Below are 20,322 nucleotides of genomic sequence, written 5' to 3' on the forward strand. Positions count from 1 at the left end.
ACTAGAAATCAATAGCAGGCAGATACCTAGAAAATCTCCCAAATTTTTTGTAAATAACACACTTCTATATAACTTATGGGTCATGGAGAAAATCAGAAATGGAAACTAGAAAATATTTTGAACTCATTAAAAATGAAAATATAATGCAGAGGATGCAACAACAGCAGTACTTAGAGGAAATTTATAGCATTAAATTCATATTTGAAAAGAAGAAAGTTCTCACATTAGTGAACTAGGCATTCACCATAAGAAATTAAAAAGAAGAGCAAACTAAACCCAAAGTAAGCATGAGGAAGGAAAGATAACAACAGAAATTAATGAGAAAAGAAAACATAAGAACAATATAAAAACACCATTAATATCAAAAGCTTCTTCATGGAAAGATCAATAGGATTGATAAATTCTTATGCAGCATGAACAGGAAAACAAGAGAAAGACAAGAACTACAATTTCAGGAATGAACAAAATGATGTCGTAAAAGATCCTACCAAAGGTAAAATATGAGATTATTATAAACAAATTTATGCCAATAAGTTCGCAAGTTTAGATAAAATGACAGATTCTTGAAGACAGGAAGAAATAGATAATCTAAAGAACTCTAAATCTGTTAAGGAGAAAAAGTTTGTATTAAACACTTTCCTGCAAAGAAAATTCCAAGCCCAAATGGCTTCACTGGTGAATTCTACCAAACATAGAAGAAATAAGTAATATCATTTTTATATAAACCTTTCCAGAAAACAGAAAAAAGAACATTTCCTAACTCACTCTATGCAGCCACATAACCTCACAACAAAAAACAACAAAACCAAAAAAAAAAAAAACCAGAAGAAAATTCATAGAATTCATAGACAACCTTTATGAAAATAGATGCAAAAATCCTAAAAATATTTTAGCAAATCAAATACAGAAATACAGAAAAAAGATAATACTGTTGACCTCTGAACAGCATGGGTTTAAATTGTGTGGGTTCACTTATATGGATTTTTTGGATACAGTTACTCTAAATGTATTTTCTCTTCCTTACGATTTTTAAAATAATGTTTTTTTTTCTTTAGCTTAATTATAAGAATACAGTATATAATATATATAACACACAAAATATGTGTTAATCAACTCATTATGTTATAGGTAAGGCTTCCAATCAACAGTGGGTAAAGTTTTGGGGGAGTCAAAAGTTATATGTAGATTTTCAGCTGCAAAGGGTTTGGTGAACCTAATCTCCATGCTGTCAAGAGTCAACTATATATTACAATGAAGTGGGTTTGTTTTGGAATTCAAAGTCACTGTAGTATTTGAAAGTGAATCAATGTAATGAATATATCAACCATCTTTTTTAAAAACAGGATATTTTATTAATACAGATGAAAGCTTTTAACAAACTCAAAACCCATTCATGATAAAAATTCAGCCCCTAGAAATAAAAGTAAAATTCTTCAACTCGATAAAGGGGTATTTACAAAAATTTGTATTTTCTATCATACTTAATAGTATAAGACTTAATACTTCCCCCCCAACACTGAGAACAAGGAAAGGATGTCTGATATCATAACTTCTATCTAACATTATTCTGTCAGTGTAGTAAGGCAAGAAAAAAATTAAACCCATGTGGATTAGAAAAGAAGAAATAAAATTGTATTTATTTATAAATGTCATAATCATCTATGTTGAAAATCCCAAGGAATCTACAAGAAAGCTAGTAGCACTTATAAGTGAGGATATTTACAGGATATGAGGTAAATGTAAAAAAGCCAATTGTATTTTTATATAGTAGCAAGGAGCAACTGGAAATTAACATCACAGAAATAAAACTACTAAAAAATCAAATGTATTAAAAACTGATAAATTTAACAAAATATCCAAAACTATACATTGAAAATAATACAAAATTGCAGAGAAATTACAAATCACTTACATAAAAAGTAAATAATGTTCATAGATGTGTTTGATATTGACTTTTCAACCTTCCCAAAATGATCTCTTGATTCAACTCTATCACAGTCAAAATATCAGCATCTTTTCTGGTAGAAACTGACAAATTGATTCTAAAATATCTACGGAAATGCAAAGTCCCTAATACAGTCAAAACAATGTTTAAAAAGAATGACATTTCAAGGCTTACTATTATGCTATAATAATCAAGACAGTGTGTTATTGCCATAAAAGTACACCTGTCCCAACAAATAAAAGTCAAGGACTAGAGAGCTTCACTGGGGAATTCTACCAAATACTTAAAGAAGAATTAATACTAATTCTTTTCAAATTCTTCCAAAAAATAGAAGAGGAGGTACCATTTTCTTTTTTAAGATTTATTTATTTGAGACAGAGAGCAAAAACAAGTGAGTAGGAGGAGGGGCAAAGGGAGGGAAACCCAAGCAGGCTCCATTCTGAGTGTGGAGCCAGTTGCGGGGCTTGCTCCCATGACCTGGAAGTCATGATCTGAACTGAAATCCAGAGTCAGATCCTTAACCGACTGAGCCACCCAGGTGCCCTAAGAAGGGACCATTTCTAAATTCATTCTGTGAGGCTAGAATTACCCTGATACCAAAACCAGACAAGGATGCCACAACAAAAGAAAATTACAGGCCAATATTGAGATGAACACAGATGCAAAATCCTCAACAAAATATTAGCAAACCACTGGGTGTTATATGTAAGTAATGAATCACCAAACTCTACTGCTGAAACCAATATTATGCTATATGTTAACTAACTAGAATTTAAATAAAAACTTAAAAAATAAAAAAGTAAAAAGTAAAAAATATATAAATATATATTTATATATATATGCAAACCAAATATATATATATACACACACACACACACACACACACACACACACACCAACATTACACTGAAATGATCATTCATTATGATCAAGTGGGATTTATTTCACGGATGTAAGGATGGTTCAACATCCATAAATCAATCAACGTGATAGACTACATTAACAAAATGAAGGATACAAATCTTATGATCATCTCAATAGATATGGAGAAATCATTTGACAAATTCAAAATCCATTTATGATAAAAATGCTCAACAAAGTGGGTATAAAGGGAATGGACCTCAACATATTAAAGGTCATGTATGACAAGCCTACAGCTAACATTATACTCAATGGTGAAAAGCTAGAAGGTTTTCTTCTAAGATCAGCAGGAACAAGACAAGGATGCACACTCTCACCACTTTTATTAACATGGTACTGGAAGTCCTAGCCACAGCAATTAGTCAAGAAAAAGAAATGAAAGGCATCCAAATTGAAAAGTAAGAAATAAAACTGTTAGTACTTACAGATGACATGATATAATGTATAGAAAATCCTAAAGACTCCAGTAAAAAGAACAACAACAAAAAACTGTTAATAAAAAAATTAATAAATTCAGTAAAGTTTCTGGATATAAAATTAATTTATACTAATTAATTAATACTAATTTATATAATACATAAATGCATCAAAAAGAATAAAACAGCTAGGAATAAATATATCCAAGGAGTTTGAAAGATTTGTACACTGAAAACTGTAAGACACTGATGAAAGAAATTGAAGAAGACACAATTAAATGGAAAGATATTCTATGTTCATGGATTGGAAGAAATATTAATATTGTTAATATGTCCATAATCTACAGATTCAATACAATCCCTATCAAAATTCCAATGGCATTTTTCACAGAAACAGAAAAAACAATCCTAAAATTTTATGGAACCACAATAGACCCAAAATACATAAAGCAATCTTGAGAAAGAAGAACAAAGAGAAGCATTGCTCTTCCTGACAGAACCACATATAGAAACTCTGAATTTTCACAAAAATAACTTTATGATCTCATTTATACATGGAGTCTAAACACAAACAAAGAAACAAACAAAACCCCTAAGCTCATAGATACAGAGAACAGATTGTGGTTTCCAGAGGTGGGGGCTGGAGGTGGGCAAGAGGAGTGAAGGTGGTCAAAAGGTACAGATTTTTACTATGAAATATACATATTTTGACTATAAAATATAAAACTTTTATAAAATAAATGTCATGGGAATATAATATATAGCATGGTGACTATAATTAACAATATTGTATTGTTAGTTGCTAAGAGAGTAGATCTTAAAAGTTCTTAACAAGAAAAAAAGTCTGTAACAATGTGTGGTAATGGATGTTAACTAGTGTTATTGTGGTGATCAGTTTGCAATATATACAAATATTGAATCATTATGTTGTACACCTGAAACTAATATGTGTCAAGTATAGCTCAATAAAAATGATTTTTTAAGAGTACATATGTGAATCAAAAAAAATTCCAGATGTAGATTCACACACATATGGACAATTGATTTCGAGGAGGAAAGGGATAATCTTTCAACAAGTGGTACTGGAACAACTGGCTATCCATTTTTGCCAAGAAATAGAGCTGACCTTTACCTTATATACAAAAATCAACTTGAAATAACTCACGAACCTAAATATTTGAGCTAAAACTATGAGCTTTTTATGAGAAGACATAGAAAAAAATCTTAAGAGACCTAGAGTTTGGCAGAGATATCTTAAATAAAAAATCAAATGCACAGACAAAAAAGAAAAAAAGAACAACCTCTTGCTTTTCAAAAGAACATCATTAAGAAAAAGAAACGAAAGCCTCAAACTGGGAAAAATATTTGAAAAAATATGTAAGGAATGTTTTTAACTTAAAAATAAGAAAACCAATAACAAATGGGCAACAATCTGAACAAACACTTCACCAAAGATGTGCAGATTTGAAATAAACTCATGAAAACATGTTCAACATCACTAGTTGTTAGGGAAATGCAAATTAAAACCCCAATGAGATAACACTACACATCTACTAGAATGGCTACAATGATACAGACTGATAATCCCGAGTTTGTGAGAATGTGGAACACCTGAACTGTTATATAATGCCGCTGGGAATACAAAATGACACAGGCACTTGGAAAGCAATTTCTTATAAAGTCACACGCTTATCCTAGGATCAAGCGATGCTCCTCCTAGTTATTTCCCCTAGAGAAATAGATACAAAGACTTATGCAAATACGCAAAAATTCTAATATCCAATGATTCTCAGGTTTATTTTTTAATAGCTAAAAACTGGATTAGATCCTAATGTTCATTAATTAGTAAATGGATATACACATCCAGGCAATGAAGTATTATTCTGTACTAAAAAGGAACAGACTGACATATGCAACAACAAAAATGAATTTCAGTCACATTAATCTTAGTGAAAAAAGCCAGACACAAAATGCTAAATATTGAATGATTCTATTTGCATGAGATTCTAAAACAGGTGAAACGATAGTGGTAGGAAGCAGGTTAGAAGTTGCCAAGCGACTCACTGCAAAGTCATGAGGAAACTTTCTGGAGGATGAAAATGTTCTATATCATCATTATGGTGATGGTTAAGTGACTATATACATTTGACATAACTTGTAAAATTGCACATTTAAAGTTGCTGGATTTTATGTAAATTATACCTAAATAAAGCTGATAAAAACTTCCCGTAATCCCCTCACCCAGACAAAACTACTATTAATATTGTGACATAATCACTTTGTTTTCATTAGTATTTAATATACCCGAAGTCACATTTATTTGTATAGTTTATATCCTGTATTTACCAATTTTTAAAATATAATCTTTATGTTCTATTACTTGCTTTGAAAGACTAATTTTTAAGGGCTGCTTATAATTCCCTTACTGATTCTTCTATTGTTAGATATTTATTTTGCCTATTATAAATAACTAAAACTAGGAAAACACATTTATGTATGAGGTTTTTATTCCGTAATTTAGATCTTTTCTAAAGCTGATGCTGCATAATATTTTGACTGCATATTGGAACAGCTTTCTAAGTGACCCCACGTTCACTCCTCTCTTGCTGTTGCCAGAGTTACTTCCCAAACCCAACTGATGATGTCACTCTCCAGCTTATAACTTCAGTTGGCCTTCTGTTGTCTACAGGGTGAAGCCATGGTTCCCTGTTGGAACATAAATGTCTTATGATAAACAAACCTCAGCCCTCAACATACTCTCTGTTATGGGTTGAACTGTGCCTCCTGTTAAAGATATGTTGATGTTTTAACAAAGGCCCAACCTCAGAATATGACCTTTTTTGGAAATAAGGTAACTGCAGATTAACTAGTTAAGATGAAATCATATTGGAGTAGGGTGGGCTCTTAATCCACTGTGATTTAGTGTCCTTATAAGAAGACTGCCATGTGAAGACACAGAGACACAGGGAGAATGCAGGTGGAGATGGAGACAAAGACTGGAGTGATGCACCCACAAGCCAAGGACTGTCAAGGATTGCTCGCTGTCATAAGAATCTAGGAGAGAGACATGGGACAGGTGTCCCCTCAGAGCCCTCAAAAGGACCTGGCCCTTTTCATACCTTGATTTTTGACTTCTCACTTCCAGAACAGTGAGAGAATAAATTTCTGTTGTTTGAAGCCATCCAGTTTGAGATTCTTTGTTATAGCACTCCTAGGAAACTAATACATACTGTATGTCCCTAGCACATTGAAAGGCCTTCCTTTTCAGAGCCTAGCCCACCCTGTTCTCAGTTCAGAATGTTTGCCACACCTCCCTCCACCCCCACTCCTTTGCTTGGCAAATTTAAGACTTGGTTTCACCATCTCCTTTTGGATGAAACCATCTCTGCTTTTCCTTTTGGCTTCAGGAAGTTGGCAGCGTGGATCCTCATTTTCCCATTGTAAATAGGACTTGATAACCTGTCCTGTAATTATCAACTCTCCCTCAACATACTAGGAGATTTTTGAGAGCAGAGATCACATCTTACTCATTTTTGTACATGCATTGCCAAGTGATAGTGTCTGCTGAGTAATGAAATCTTAACACGTTCTACAAAAGGTGCATGACATAGTACACAAACTCTGGAATGACTTGAGTTAGGCAGACCAGATTGAGTTTAAAACCAGACTCCACGACTTAGCAGTTGTTGGGCAATCTTGGGCAAACTGCATAAGCTCTCTGAACCTCAATATGTTCATCTATAAGGCACAGATTATAATTTCTTTCTAGGTGGGTTGTAAGAAATTGATGAGGTCATATGTGACAACACCTACACATCTAATAAGCATTTAGTAAATATACATATATATATGTAAATATATATATATATGTATATAAATATATAATTGCTATATTTTGTTGGACATATACATAAGACTATAAAGATAAAATTAATGTAAATATCTGGCAATAAAAGACAATTATTATAAAACCTATTTTCAAAAATGAGACATACTTCACTTACAAATTGACTGATAGAACCATATAAAGAATCTTTGAATTTCCATTAAAATAACCACAACCTTGTTATTTTGATTGGAGAACACTGAGGACCTTGAGACCTTGATTTATTTATTTACTGAGGGCAATTTAATTTTTGGCAACAAAAGGAAAAGGAAAAGAAAAAAGAAGGAGAAAAAAAACCCCAGGAATGAAGAAAAGAGAAAGATAATCTGATTCCTGACAAGTCTCCGCCAACATCTAGCTCCCTAATGACTCATTTTTTTTCCCCCTAGGGAGAGAAGCTAATTTAGGCCATAATTGTTCTGTCTCTTGAATCTTTCTGAACAAAAATGAACATTGAGGAAACAGCCACACTGTGGTTTAGCCTAGAGCCCTAGCCTCACAGGTGTACCTTGAGGGCCCCCAGGAGGCTCTGCTATCAAAAGGTAATGGGGTTCTGTCAAGCTTTTAACCCCACACAAAGTCCTTCCCAGCTGCTGTGGACTGGTTCCAAATGGAGCCCTATTGTTTCTCTGGTGAACACACAAAGCAAAAGGCAACAAAACAAACACATCAGCCCCATCCTTCAGAGGTCCTGTAAACCGCTCACATCTGTTCTCAACATCTCTGTATCTAGCAATTTCCCAAAAATATAGTGCATTTGTTTCCTTAAATGTAACTTGTCAATCATAAAAGATGAGTCTGAGACCATTAAACTGAGCTCCATCAGAAGTGACACACTTTTATAGAACATCACCATTGTGAAACAGTATAAATGGGCCTTGGGGCAAGTTTAACAGTCCTTTAAGTTTAGATCTCTGAAGCAGAAGTAAATAGGGTTACAAACAATACACGAACTAGCAATACAGTGTAGAAGCTGAGTGCCCAGTTTAACTCCTGGCTTTGCCACTTTCTAGCTACTACCCAGCTTCCTCATCTATCACATGAGGATAATAATAGTACCTTCTTCAAATGTTGCTATAAAAATTAACTGAGATGATACTGTACACTGTGTAGGATGGTGTCTAGCAGATAGTAAGCTCTCTATAAGTGTATGCTATTATTATAGCTGTTATTATTGGCCATTCCAGATTTCTGCAAAAAGCACAGACTCATCTACAGTGAAACACTGGGGTAAATCTTTCTTTTTCTCAAACTATCGCATTTCTGGAAACCATACAAGATTTAAGCAGTAAGTTGTCAACTCAGACAAAGCAATTCAGAGGATGAATTATTCCAGGCTTGCCTTGCCTGGAGTGGCCCTAAAATGTTCCCTTCTGCCCAAAGGTTATTACAATACATCTATCAGATTCTTACTGGGTACTCTCCAAGGCCCAAGAACTGTCAAATCTCTAATTCACCCACTTGTAACTCAGAAGCTTCTCAGCTCCATACTCCAGGCAGCTACCACCAATCAACAGAGGTTGTCAGGATAAAATACAACTATTTGTTATCACCAGCATAAGACGTTACAACCTGTAAAGAAGGAATGCAATCCTCTTTATAATGGTGGTACTGGGGGAGGGATAAGGGAGATGATGACCTCTGCCCTTTAGACAAATGTCATTATACCAGAATTTCATTTCTCTACAGTCTCAGAGGATAAACTGGGAGAAGAAAACATTATTTCAGTCAAAATTGGTTAAATACTAAAGAGGGTAAGGGAGTTTTATGTATTAATTCTTCCAGTAAATTACTCTCCATACTTAAGAATTAACTCATTACATAGTAGACTCATGGCCCAAAGCAGAGCTGCCCAATGGGTATGCCAGGGATGATTATAGGTGTACAAGAGGTGATAATCCCTTCATCTCTCGGGGCAGGTAAGGCAAAGGCACTTAGGGCAGTTCATCTACATCAGTATGCTGTGCAAACAGTATCATTTAATATGTGTGCCATGAGTGGAAAAAGTTTGGGAACCACTCATTTAATAAATGAATACATTTTCTAAAGTACCCCCAATTGTAACAATGGCAATGTTTAAGCACTGAGTGGCTTGTTATATTTCCTATCATAGTTACCAATACAAATATGTTCTAGAAAAACCCGATATACATTCTTGATCTGAGAGCTCAGTCCCATAACCAAAATTCTTTTATGATTAGCTTCCTTTGTTTGCAAGGGACAGAAATGCACATGAACTAACGTACAGCACAGACAATGAGGTCTTTTCACAAGTCCTATCAGGGGAGGCAGGAGTCCCATGGGAATTAAAAGAGCCTATTCAAAACAGGATACAGAAGCTAGCAGCAGTTTGAGAGACTCCAGCCACAAGAGATCCTGTCTTTACCCTGATATTCTACTAATAATGTGACTTGGCTACATTCTTTCTCTTTGGGGGACTGTCTTGCATTTTCTTCCAGTGGCTACCAGTGAGCTTCTGGACCCTCTACTTTATATCTTTTCCACTAGTACTTTGCTTTTGCTTATTTCTAGGTTCTGATTTCTCATAACTTAAACCTGCTCTTAATTTCTCTTGATCCCTGCTTCGACCTCGTGGTCAACCTCAATTTCCTTCTTATTCCCCCCTTCCTGTCCTCTCTGCATTTTTCAGTGTCAAATCCTATTTTTTAAAAATATTTTATTTATTTATTTGACAGAGATAGAGACAGCCAGCGAAAGAGGGAACACAAGCAGGGGGAGTGGGAGAGGAAGAAGCAGGCTCCTAGCGGAGGAGCCTGATGTGGGGCTCGATCCCATGATGCTGGGATCACGCCCTGAGTCGAAGGCAGACGCTTAACCGCTGTGCCACCCAGGCGCCCCTCAAATCCTATTTCTAACTCCCTGTCTCTCTTCACATTTTTCAACCCACATCCTTGAGAATAGCCTATGGGTGATCTTTACACTTCCTCTTTGTACAGAAGCTCAGGTCTTCTTCCAGGCCACTCACTACACTATGGTTTGACTAAGGTTTTGAGTCCAATGCCCACTGACTGAGAGGGGCTAGTCACAGGTTTCAAAATATGTTCCTTCAACAGAGCTGTAGTGGGAAAGACGATTTTCCTTTGAAGATCTCTAGGTAGGGAAGAAAGAATATATCCAGAACAAGCCTCCTCAAGAGAACAAGGTTTTTATATTTTCTGTTGTCAAAGAGACCATTTAAACACATTCATTGTCTTAGAAAGAAACCCTTTTGATAATTTGCTTCTCTATCCCTTCTCCCTTTTTTTCCCATCCATCCATCCATTCCATCCATCCAACAAATATGAATCTGTCTTCAAAAGAAATGTATGAAATTGCCAATAACCATAATGATCCTTGAGGAATATGAACCTACTAGGGGAGATAAGTTGTGTATGCAAATCATTTTAAGTGTCCAAAGAATGCCAGAACTCAAATGTTATGAAGTTCAAAGGATGAAGACGACAATTCAGCTAGTCTCTGAAAGATTGAGATCTAATATTCCTTCCAGACATAAAGGATAACGCGAGCCTAAGCCTTGAGTTAGCAGAGTTTTATAACAGCAAAACAGAGATTCTGGTATTTTAAGTTCTAGAAGAAATGCATAATAACTGTGAAAAATTTAAACCAAATTGAAAAAATATAGTGTAAAAAAATCTGTCTTTCATCACTGCTCACTTACCCTTTCCACAGGGGAAACTTCTCTTCAAAGGTAACCACCATTAGCTGTTTACTCTAAATTTGTCCAGACACTTTTCTATACTACTAAATCAAAACATTATAATGATCCAGTGAGAAAGGTATTATGAAACCCATTTTACAAAGAAGTAGGTTAAGCACTTTCTTTGCGTTAAGAAATTCTTTAAATGAATGTTTCATCACACCTGTTATTATGGAACTCTTGACTTAAACTGAACTAGGAGATCTCAATTGAGTTTTGTAAGTAGCTCTTGTTTTTAGGGGGTCATTTTAACCAGAACTGGAAGGAAGCTAGAGGTGGGCACTCATACATTAGCTGGATTCCATTAGTGGAAAAGATTCCACTCACAACAGAAAGTCCCATATACTTCTTCGAGTACTTAAGATCTTTACCAGACTTTTTGATATACTATAAGCTTTATTTTTGTCTCCAACAGAAGGTGAATTTTGCTTTAATAATGGAATGTTGATGAAATTATTGAAGGTTTAAGAGAAGTGAGATGTATTTCTCCTCTATGACATTACTTTTTAAACAAACTGAATGAATTTTTTATCAGCTCATGTCTAATAGAATGGCCAACTGAATTTACTTAAGCCTCTTCCTTTCATATCCACATGACAAAGTCAGATTTCTGAAGGTACATAGTATAGAGCATATAAAGGGAACTCGAGTTACATGGATACAGAACACTTACCCCAGACTGCCATGAAAACAGCAAAGAAGACAGTGGCTCCATTGTCAAAGAGGTGGGTTACCTGGGAACATTATGAATCATAGTTAAACTAGTTTCTCATATACTATATTTCAATTCACATTTTTTCAAGTTCTGTAAAAATAAATGAATTTTGCAAGGTTTCTTTGCGAGATATTACTTTTGGGTCATAATCAAGAAGGGGGTTCCTCCAACTATGAAGTAGTTTGCATACACAAGAGAAAAGTTGTTCCCTTTATGTGGATATCACCTAGTTGAACATTTATCAGCAGCTCCAATAGTGCTAAGAGTTTTCTTTTATGCACCATAAAAACTATTATATGTAGACATATGGATATACTTATATTTAAGACCAGGGAGGTACTATTGTTGCTGCTCTAAAGTCTTCTGATTTCTATTTTTAATGCCTCACTTATTCACTTTGAAAACATGGCTATTTTGTTTGTGTAGTTTTGAGCAAACGTTTTCTGGGCTGCCCTCTGGATTTTAGTATTACAAAGAAGAGAGATCAGACCATTAACAAAATTCACTTCCACCTTTATGAAAGCTGCAGGTAATCACTGTATTTACCTATTACACATAACACGAAGACAGCTAGCAAATACTTTATTGCTAGATAATATATTCTATCACAAATACCACAGCAGAAAGCAAAGATATTCGTCCTGCAAAGCTGCCATGCTCATTTCCGCCTCCAGGATAAATCACACCAATGTCATGCCAAACTGAAATGATGACTGATACGTTCATAAAGCATAACCATTTTTGGGTGCTTTATAGCTCTCTATAAAATATATTTTACTGTCCCTTGGAGAATGTGCCAACTATAAACAGGTCTCTTCCTGTTTTATCAGAGTGTGAAGTATTTCAAAATTTTCCAAAAGTTTATGCCTTCTTTTTCTTTGAACATAGGAGAGATGAGCAGCATTCAAATACCTAATGTAGATACAAGGCAAAAGACAATTTATTTCATATCCCAGAGGGAGTGTTACGTTGTATATTGCATATTGTATAATGCACTGAGCATTAAATCAAGCCTGAGAGTTTCCACTGGTATGTGGCTGGTCTGTGCTATTAGGGTATTTACGGGGAGTTGGTGGAAGTTGTAGCCTTCACCATCAGTGTAGATTCTGGAATGAATTGTGGTGGTCATTGTTTTTGGCTGTTCACATTACCTCTCTCCCTTCTCCTGGTAATAGATGTCTCTCACATAGGTCACTAGCGGCATGTGGCTCAAACAGAATCGATTAGAGACCTTCCCTGGAACTGATATACAAACATTTGGAGAGAGACATTTTTCTGCTGCAATTACTTGGGAATATGTGAATCAGGAGGGGTGAGTTAATAAGGACTTCTGGTTCCTACTAAAATGGTAAATGAAAATAGACTGATGTTTCCCTTTGCCAAAATCAATCCTAGAGAAGCAAGATAGTAGATTCTGGGAACTAACAAAACACAAAAACAAAACCCCTGACAAACCCGAGGGGACATAGGAAGTTGCCTTGAACTGGCGTGTGTGTGTTTGTGTGTGTGTGTGTGATGGAGGTGGTGGTGTACAGGGAGAGTGAGCGGCAGTTCCCAAGCAGAGTGGGAGCTTAGCTTGGAGCAATACGTAAGTTCTACTCCAGCCTCTCCCTCAACGGTCATTGGACAATTAGTGTCTCCCATCAAACCAGCTGTAACAGGCTAAGCCACAGGGGCTGGTTCTTGGGGTAACATCAGGGACACTCAACCAGGCCCTGGTTGAGGAGATGAGGAGGTGCTGCCTGGCTTTCTCTCCTCAGTCCAGCTTCTCTTAAACTCTAGGCCCGGTAGATTGCAATCCAGGGACAGTGACTCCACCTAATTCTGTTTTGTTCTAGGCAGGCTTAAAAACGAAACGTTGACCAAAAACGTCCTCTGGAAAAGTGCAGCACCCAGTGGTGCCTGGGACACACTGTCCTCTCCTTTCTGTAAACTCACCAGGACTGAGAGCTGAGTGCCTGGCCTCTGACTGTTACTCAAAATGGTTGACACCTCCAGGGGACAAACATGCACAGGTCAAAATAGTGAAGTATTTGGGGAAGATGGCTGATTCCAAGGAATTCCAAAGTAGGCAATATCCATGTTCTGCAACAGGCATTCTGTAGCAGCAGATCAAGCATTTTTAAGAAACATAAAAACATGCCTAAGAAGACAAAGAAGATATAAGCCTGATGTTGTGTCAGTCAGCAGCCACCTTCCTGACAACCTCTCTGCAGAAGGATCATGTAGACAGGTGGCCAAAGAGAGACATCTGGGGCCTGGGGGACAAGTTTAGGCCTTGAGGCCCTTGTTCTCAGATAGCGTGAGCTATTCCAGTATATTTTCCAGTGAAATGAGCCATAAGTCCCTTTCTGCTTAAGCCAATTTCAGTTGGGTTTCTGACCTTGCAAATGTAAAGGTTGGGGATAAAGCATTCCTGACCAGCAGAACAGCCATTGATTAGATTGGATCTGGGCTCTGATTGGATCCAATATCCCCACGTATCTTCAGTCCCATGAAATTGGCCTGGCATTTCTTTTTTTTTTATAATAATTTTTTATTATGTTATGTTAGTCACCATACAGCATATGCTTAGCTTTTGATGGCCTGGCATTTCTAATAAATACTTCTAAAGGAAAATCTATAGAACTTCAATTCATCTGAGGCTTTTTGTTCGGCTTTCATTTTACTAAGTTTTTTAAGGCAAGACCAACTCTAAAATCCAGAATCCAAACATCTTGTAGCCTCAGCATGGCACAATGATAAGTTCTGCAGTCAGATAAACCAAGGCCTAGCTACTTACTGTGTGACCACGGATGAGTAATTTTTACCTCTGAGTAAAATGAGAGTAATAACATCTACCTTGAAGTTGCTATCGGAATTGCAAATAAAAATGTAGGTTGCCTAGCTACTTTTATACCTACAGCCTAGCTATTATTATAATTATCATTATTCTAGAGCTTATGTTCAGTAGGATAACTGCTCATCTGGCTCCTATAAAATCTGAGCACCCTGAACTTTCCATGATGATCCTCTTAGGGAATTACCCTGGATCGCCTAAGGAGAGAACATCACTCAAGGCATTTCTTACCATATAAACAAACATCCCCAAACAACAACAATGGAAGACTGGGTTTCTGAGATTCTCAAAAAGCAGAATTTTTGCACCTGAATCATTCAAGCTTAACTCATGATCTTTAAACAAGATTATATTACTGACAAAACTCTTTTGATTCTCACCAAATCTGTATTTCCCAAGCTCATTCTGTTAAATTTTCCTCACTAGCTTGGGTCTATCTGTAGGCTCTCCAAAGCTAGGGAGAGCATTTTGTGCTTTTTATCTCTTGCAGCACTTATCCACATCGTTCTAAGATCACAGCTGGCTGGTGTGGTTTGGGCTCTACCCACATAGACTGGCCACCTGCAGTGCCACAGACATCATGGATGGGCAGGCTCCTGGCTGTCTATCAAATATTCCCTCGTTTAAAATGAACAAAACTCTGCCATGCCAACAGTGTAATTAAATAGATCCAAGCTGCAGGGATTGCAGACATTCAATAAAGTGTGCCAACCCTTTTTGTATCTGAAATCTGGGCAAGTTGACAGGTAGTGGTCTTGGAAAAGTCTTCAGCAGCCCATACTCCAGCTATTGCTTTGTATTAGTGACCCTGTCCATAAGTAAAAAATAAGGAATTCGATGAATGTGTCTAAATTTTTTTTTTTAAAGATTTTTTATTTATTTATTAGACAGAGATAGAGACAGCCAGCGAGAGAGGGAGCACAAGCAAGGGGAGTGGGAGAGAAAGAAGCAGGCTCATAGCGGAGGAGCCTGACGTGGGGCTTGATCCCATAACGCCGGGATCACGCCCTGAGCCGAAGGCAGACGCCCAACCGCTGTGCCACCCAGGCGCCCCTGTGTCTAAAATTTTAATAAAGTAAGGCATAACATGAGAAAGGGACATGAAGTAACATATAATAGACACAATGATGCTATGTATTTGTTTTTTTCAAAGTACTTTTCCATATATGTACTATCTTCTTGGTCTTCTTGACAAGCCATGGGGCAGAGAAGGCAGGTAGCACTGCCTGCATTTTTGAGATGAGAAAGCTCAGCCTCAAAGAGACTGGCCATGTGCATGGTCAAGGAGGCAAATAGTTGAACCAGTCCTCAATCTAAATTTTTTCTTTTTACAAAAACAATAATGAAAGAGGAAAATGATGGTGACTCATTTACTGAGATCTTACCATCTGCCAAGCACTTTGCTCAGTATACACTTTATCTCATTTCTTATAACAATCATGTGAAACAAGCATCATGTTTTCCATTTTACAGATAAGAAAATTGTGGCTCAGAGAGGTAAATAACTTGTTCTAGGACAAGTGGTAAAGAGCAGAGTCAAGATCTGAGTCTTTCTCTGACTCTAACAACTGTACTTTCTGCAGTATGCACATTGCAGCTTCCTGTGATGACAATCAGAGCTAATACATCTAAAATACATATACAGTACAAAACATTCGAGAATACCAAGTGACAGAGGTACCTCTCTCCTACAATATAAACTTGAGACTCCAAGACCAGAAATGACAAAGAGAATATGGTTACCCTCTGTTCCTCAGAAAAAAATGTATAAAAAACTCAATCTACCTAAAATGTCGCAGATTTGAAATTACCTTGGCATAAACACAGCTGTCTGACAGCCTCATGAATGGACAGTATTTATCGCACACAGGACACATGATGATATCTGTAGCTTGGCAGACTTCTTTACTGGAAAAGAGAGCAGAAAAGGACCGCTTTTTAATGACATAAGAGCATGTTTTTCCCTCCAATTTCACGAGAATCCGTAACCACTAAATAAGATCCAGATTAGATTTTTGTCCTTAGAAGCTTCCTAGCCTTATCTGTTAACAAGTACCTGAACATTTTAATAATTTGATAAACCTACTTATTTATGAGGTTGTTTCTTGGTTTTACATATTAATAAGTTAAACTCTGAAAACACATGAAGCACAACGTTAGATGTTATCCCCTAAATGACATAAAAGTCATTCACAACACTGCACAGATTTGAAGCAATTTCATACTGAATTATAGGAACAACCAGGTACCTAAAAGTGCCTGTCTCAATCTCTATGTGCATAAATGAAAACTAATAATGGAGGGGTAAATAAAAATACGACGCATTAGTTCTAGGGGAAAACTACATCCCCATTAACAATTTCACCAGAAAGTAAAATACTGTTACAGGTGGGAGAATAAATCAATCACTTTTACTTTTGTAATCACTTTTAAAAGGCACATTTATTATTTAAGATCATTGTCCAGCCAGGCAATAAAATCTCTATGAATACCCTAAACTATACTCTGGTGAGAGAGCTGAGATAACAATTCTCAACACTGAATCATTCTCAAGGCCCCAACAAGTTGGTAAATGTCTTTCTGGCTTAGGTTTAAAGGGTCCTTGTAAAAACACAGAATTCATAAAAAAGGATTATTAACCCACCATTTTGCCGGATTAGCAGAAAGAGAAAAGGTAAAAAAAGCCAGAAAGAAAGCAACTTTTAGCCAGTGACTGAAAGTGATTTTTCTCTGAACATGGAGTAGCTTATATGTCCACAAATGTAAACTTTGTTTCCCTGGTAACTGAAGACTACAGCTGTAGGCAATGGATGCAAGATCTAGTGAATTCTTCCCAGGAGTGACCGAGAAAGAAGTTAGAAGGAAAAGCGGGCCCACAGTCCTGGAACATTCCTAAATCACCACCACCCGTCTCTGCAAAGGCAGGCTCACCCAGAGCTCCCCGTACCTGACTTGGCAGTGATCCAGAGTAATGACTCCGTACAAAAAGACAAACAATCCAATGAAGGCGGCTGGGAAGAGCATGCCGGTGTACCAGCCCAGCCAGGCAAAATACAACCCAATCTTCTCTCCAAAGTACCGCCTGTTTAAGACACAAGCGCCTTGAAAATCACAGCAAAGTGTTCAGAGTTAGGCATTATAATACTTTGCTCATTTTACTTTGTTGTGGCCTTGCTGATAAACATGCATCCAAGAGAATAGAGCACTTGCCCAAATTAAGGCTCTGGGCTTAAATTTCTTCTCCTATTATTATATATCAGAAATAGAATGAAACTTTCTTTCCATAGAAGAACAGGACTATATACAAGCTTGTTCTGAGAACACAGAATAAACCCAAGCCCATTCAGGAAGACACGGCACTTATTAATACAGAGCCAGGGGAATTTGAAGTGTTGGTGACAACGCATAATCTCATCTTCGCCATTTCTGTGGGCTTGTGTGTAGCACCCGTATTATAATTACATGTATCTTTAAAAATAGGAAACAAAGTTATTGTGAGAAACTTTAAACACCCCTTTCAATATTTTGTAGCTAAGATGTTTATGATGCCAGAATGAGAAGATATTAGAAAAAAATTCTAATTACAGAGATTCAACATGAATTGACACTGAGAGCAACTTTTCCTTTTAAGTTATGATTTTTCACAAGTTTCAACATCTACCTCAATAAATATTTTTCGGAGACTAACCAGTCTGCCTAGTGCCCTACAGCGTGCGAAGTTTAGAAATGTCCAGGGAATTCCTTGTTTTTCTTTCTCAAACACCATTAATAATATTATTAACTTATGTTAAAATACAACCCAAATTGTGCTTTCTATGCCTCTCAACTGCTCTATTTCATTAGTTAGAAGTTAATTACTTTTCAGTCTAATATAAGAATATTCTAATTATTTTTTTTTTATTCTCATTCTAAACAAATGTTGCTGACCACCTGATTCCAAATACTGGCTTCTGCTTTCCTCTTAGAACAGCCAATGCTTCCTTAAATTCTGAAAGATGGACTAAAGATTATTTATCCTATCTTCCACTGTGTCCCAACAGAAACTTTCTGCTCTCTGAAGACTTTTCCAGCTAACATCCAAATACAGAGATACATTCTTTAATTTACTCAACAAATAAAAAAATACCTTCCATGTGGCAAATATTGTGCTAGGAGCTGAGGGTACAATGATGAGCAAAATCAGCTTGGTCCCTGCTCTTGTGCAACTCACAGGCTGACAGAGTGCATAGACATCAGTCAATTAAAGAAATAAGTTTATAATTAGAACTGGAAAAGGGTTTACAAAAGGAAAGAAACACAATTCCACAAGTATATAAACCAAGACCATGTGACCAGCCTACTTAGGGAAGACTTCTCTGAGGAGGTGACTATTACCTAGGTGGAACTGGGGACAGGAAAAAGTGTTTCCAGCAAAGGCATCGTAAGTACAAACATCCTATGGCAGAAGGGACCAGGTGAAATAGGGGCAGTGCACCTGGAACACTGATAACAAAAGATGAGCTGGTGAGGTAGGTGGAGGCTGGGCCTCGGCAGGTCTTGTAAACCACGCTAAATGCATTAATCTTTGTCCTGAGAGAATGGGAAAATCATAAGATAGTTTTAACATTCAAAGGACATCATCAGCTTTACATTCCAAAACGATCACTCTGTCTGCAGGGTAGAGAATAGATTAGAAGGGACCAGAGTGGGAAAAGGGAGACCAAGTATGGGACAACAGCCATAGTCCAGGTCATTAGGTGAAGGAGGCAGTATGGTGGAGGTGGTCCTGGGGTGTGGTCAGAATCAAGAGATATGGAGGAAGCAAAATCTATAGGACAAGAGCTATTTAAGAGTTGAGATTCCCTGGATACTCCACGACCTCATTCTACTGAAATATTGCTTATGCTTTTCATCTCTCTTCCCTTTGGCCAGTACAAATCCTACTCTCTTCCAGGCTCAGCTCTACAGAGCCTTCCACAGAGGCACTGATGCATATCTATCCTTTCCATTTTTCCAAATTGTTATGAAACTTACCACCTTCATCATACATTTTACCTAATTGTGCATAGTCTTGCATTGTTTTCAAGTTGTTTCAAGTATGCAGAGCCTGTTTTACTGAAGGAAACTGAGTTTCTCAGAGATAGTGGCTTCCATTGGTCTTTGCCAATAGTATTTAGCATCATACTAGAAACACAATGGGCAGTTAATTAATACTTATTGACAAACTGCAAGTCTTAATCAAAACACTGTCAAGGAGGACAGATATTTTGCCTGCACTAATTTTCTGTAATTTTTAATCAGTGTAATCCTGTAATATTGGGACTGAGGCTGGGAAGAACACTTACTTGTATTTTTTTCTTCCCCCACTGGTTTAGCATGTATTGAAACTGATCAAAAGAAAATGGTCTCATCTCAGAAACTATTTTCCACTCACCCAGATCATCTGGATTATTTGCTACCAACACAAAGAAAAGTACACAATTCATCAATGACCCTGGGTCAATAGAAGTAAATACTTAGTAACAGGGACTCTGGCAGTAAGAGTGACTACCCAGGGAGACAAAGTGTAAAGTGAGTTGTCTTATTATTTCATTTTCCTCTGGGCTCATTTTTTAAGGGCACTAGTGAAAGTAAACCAAATCCAGCAAGTCTAGGAAATAAGACGATTTTCTTTTTTATAAGGAATCCACAAAGTGTGGATTGGTGCTACCCAACCTTAATAACCAGTTTCTAAATAAATAATGAGATGTCAGAGTATAATGCTGCCATGGTAGAAAGTTGGACATAAATAGTTAAAAAAACATACATTTCCACTGTACAGTTATCATAGGTTAAAAGCTGATATACTAATTTGATTTGCAGAATTAAAACAATTTTTAAAGGTTATTAGTTGAAAATTACAA

At 36.6% G+C, this 20,322-nt stretch overlaps 1 protein-coding gene across 1 annotated transcript in view; it reads right to left on the reverse strand.

Annotated features, from left to right (window-relative positions):
* The window catches only part of ANO4 (anoctamin 4), a 394,735-nt gene that overhangs the window by 66,678 nt on the left and 307,735 nt on the right, over positions 1-20,322 (reverse strand). The window contains exons 14-16 of the mRNA XM_057316522.1: positions 17,388-17,522; positions 16,252-16,348; positions 11,560-11,620 (exon numbers count right to left, since the gene is read on the reverse strand). Of these exons, the coding sequence (XP_057172505.1) occupies positions 11,560-11,620; positions 16,252-16,348; positions 17,388-17,522 (293 nt within the window). The remainder of the gene's footprint in view (positions 1-11,559; positions 11,621-16,251; positions 16,349-17,387; positions 17,523-20,322) is intronic.

This window comes from Ursus arctos, unplaced genomic scaffold (genome assembly GCF_023065955.2).
Source record: "Ursus arctos isolate Adak ecotype North America unplaced genomic scaffold, UrsArc2.0 scaffold_21, whole genome shotgun sequence".
NCBI lineage: Eukaryota > Metazoa > Chordata > Mammalia > Carnivora > Ursidae > Ursus > Ursus arctos.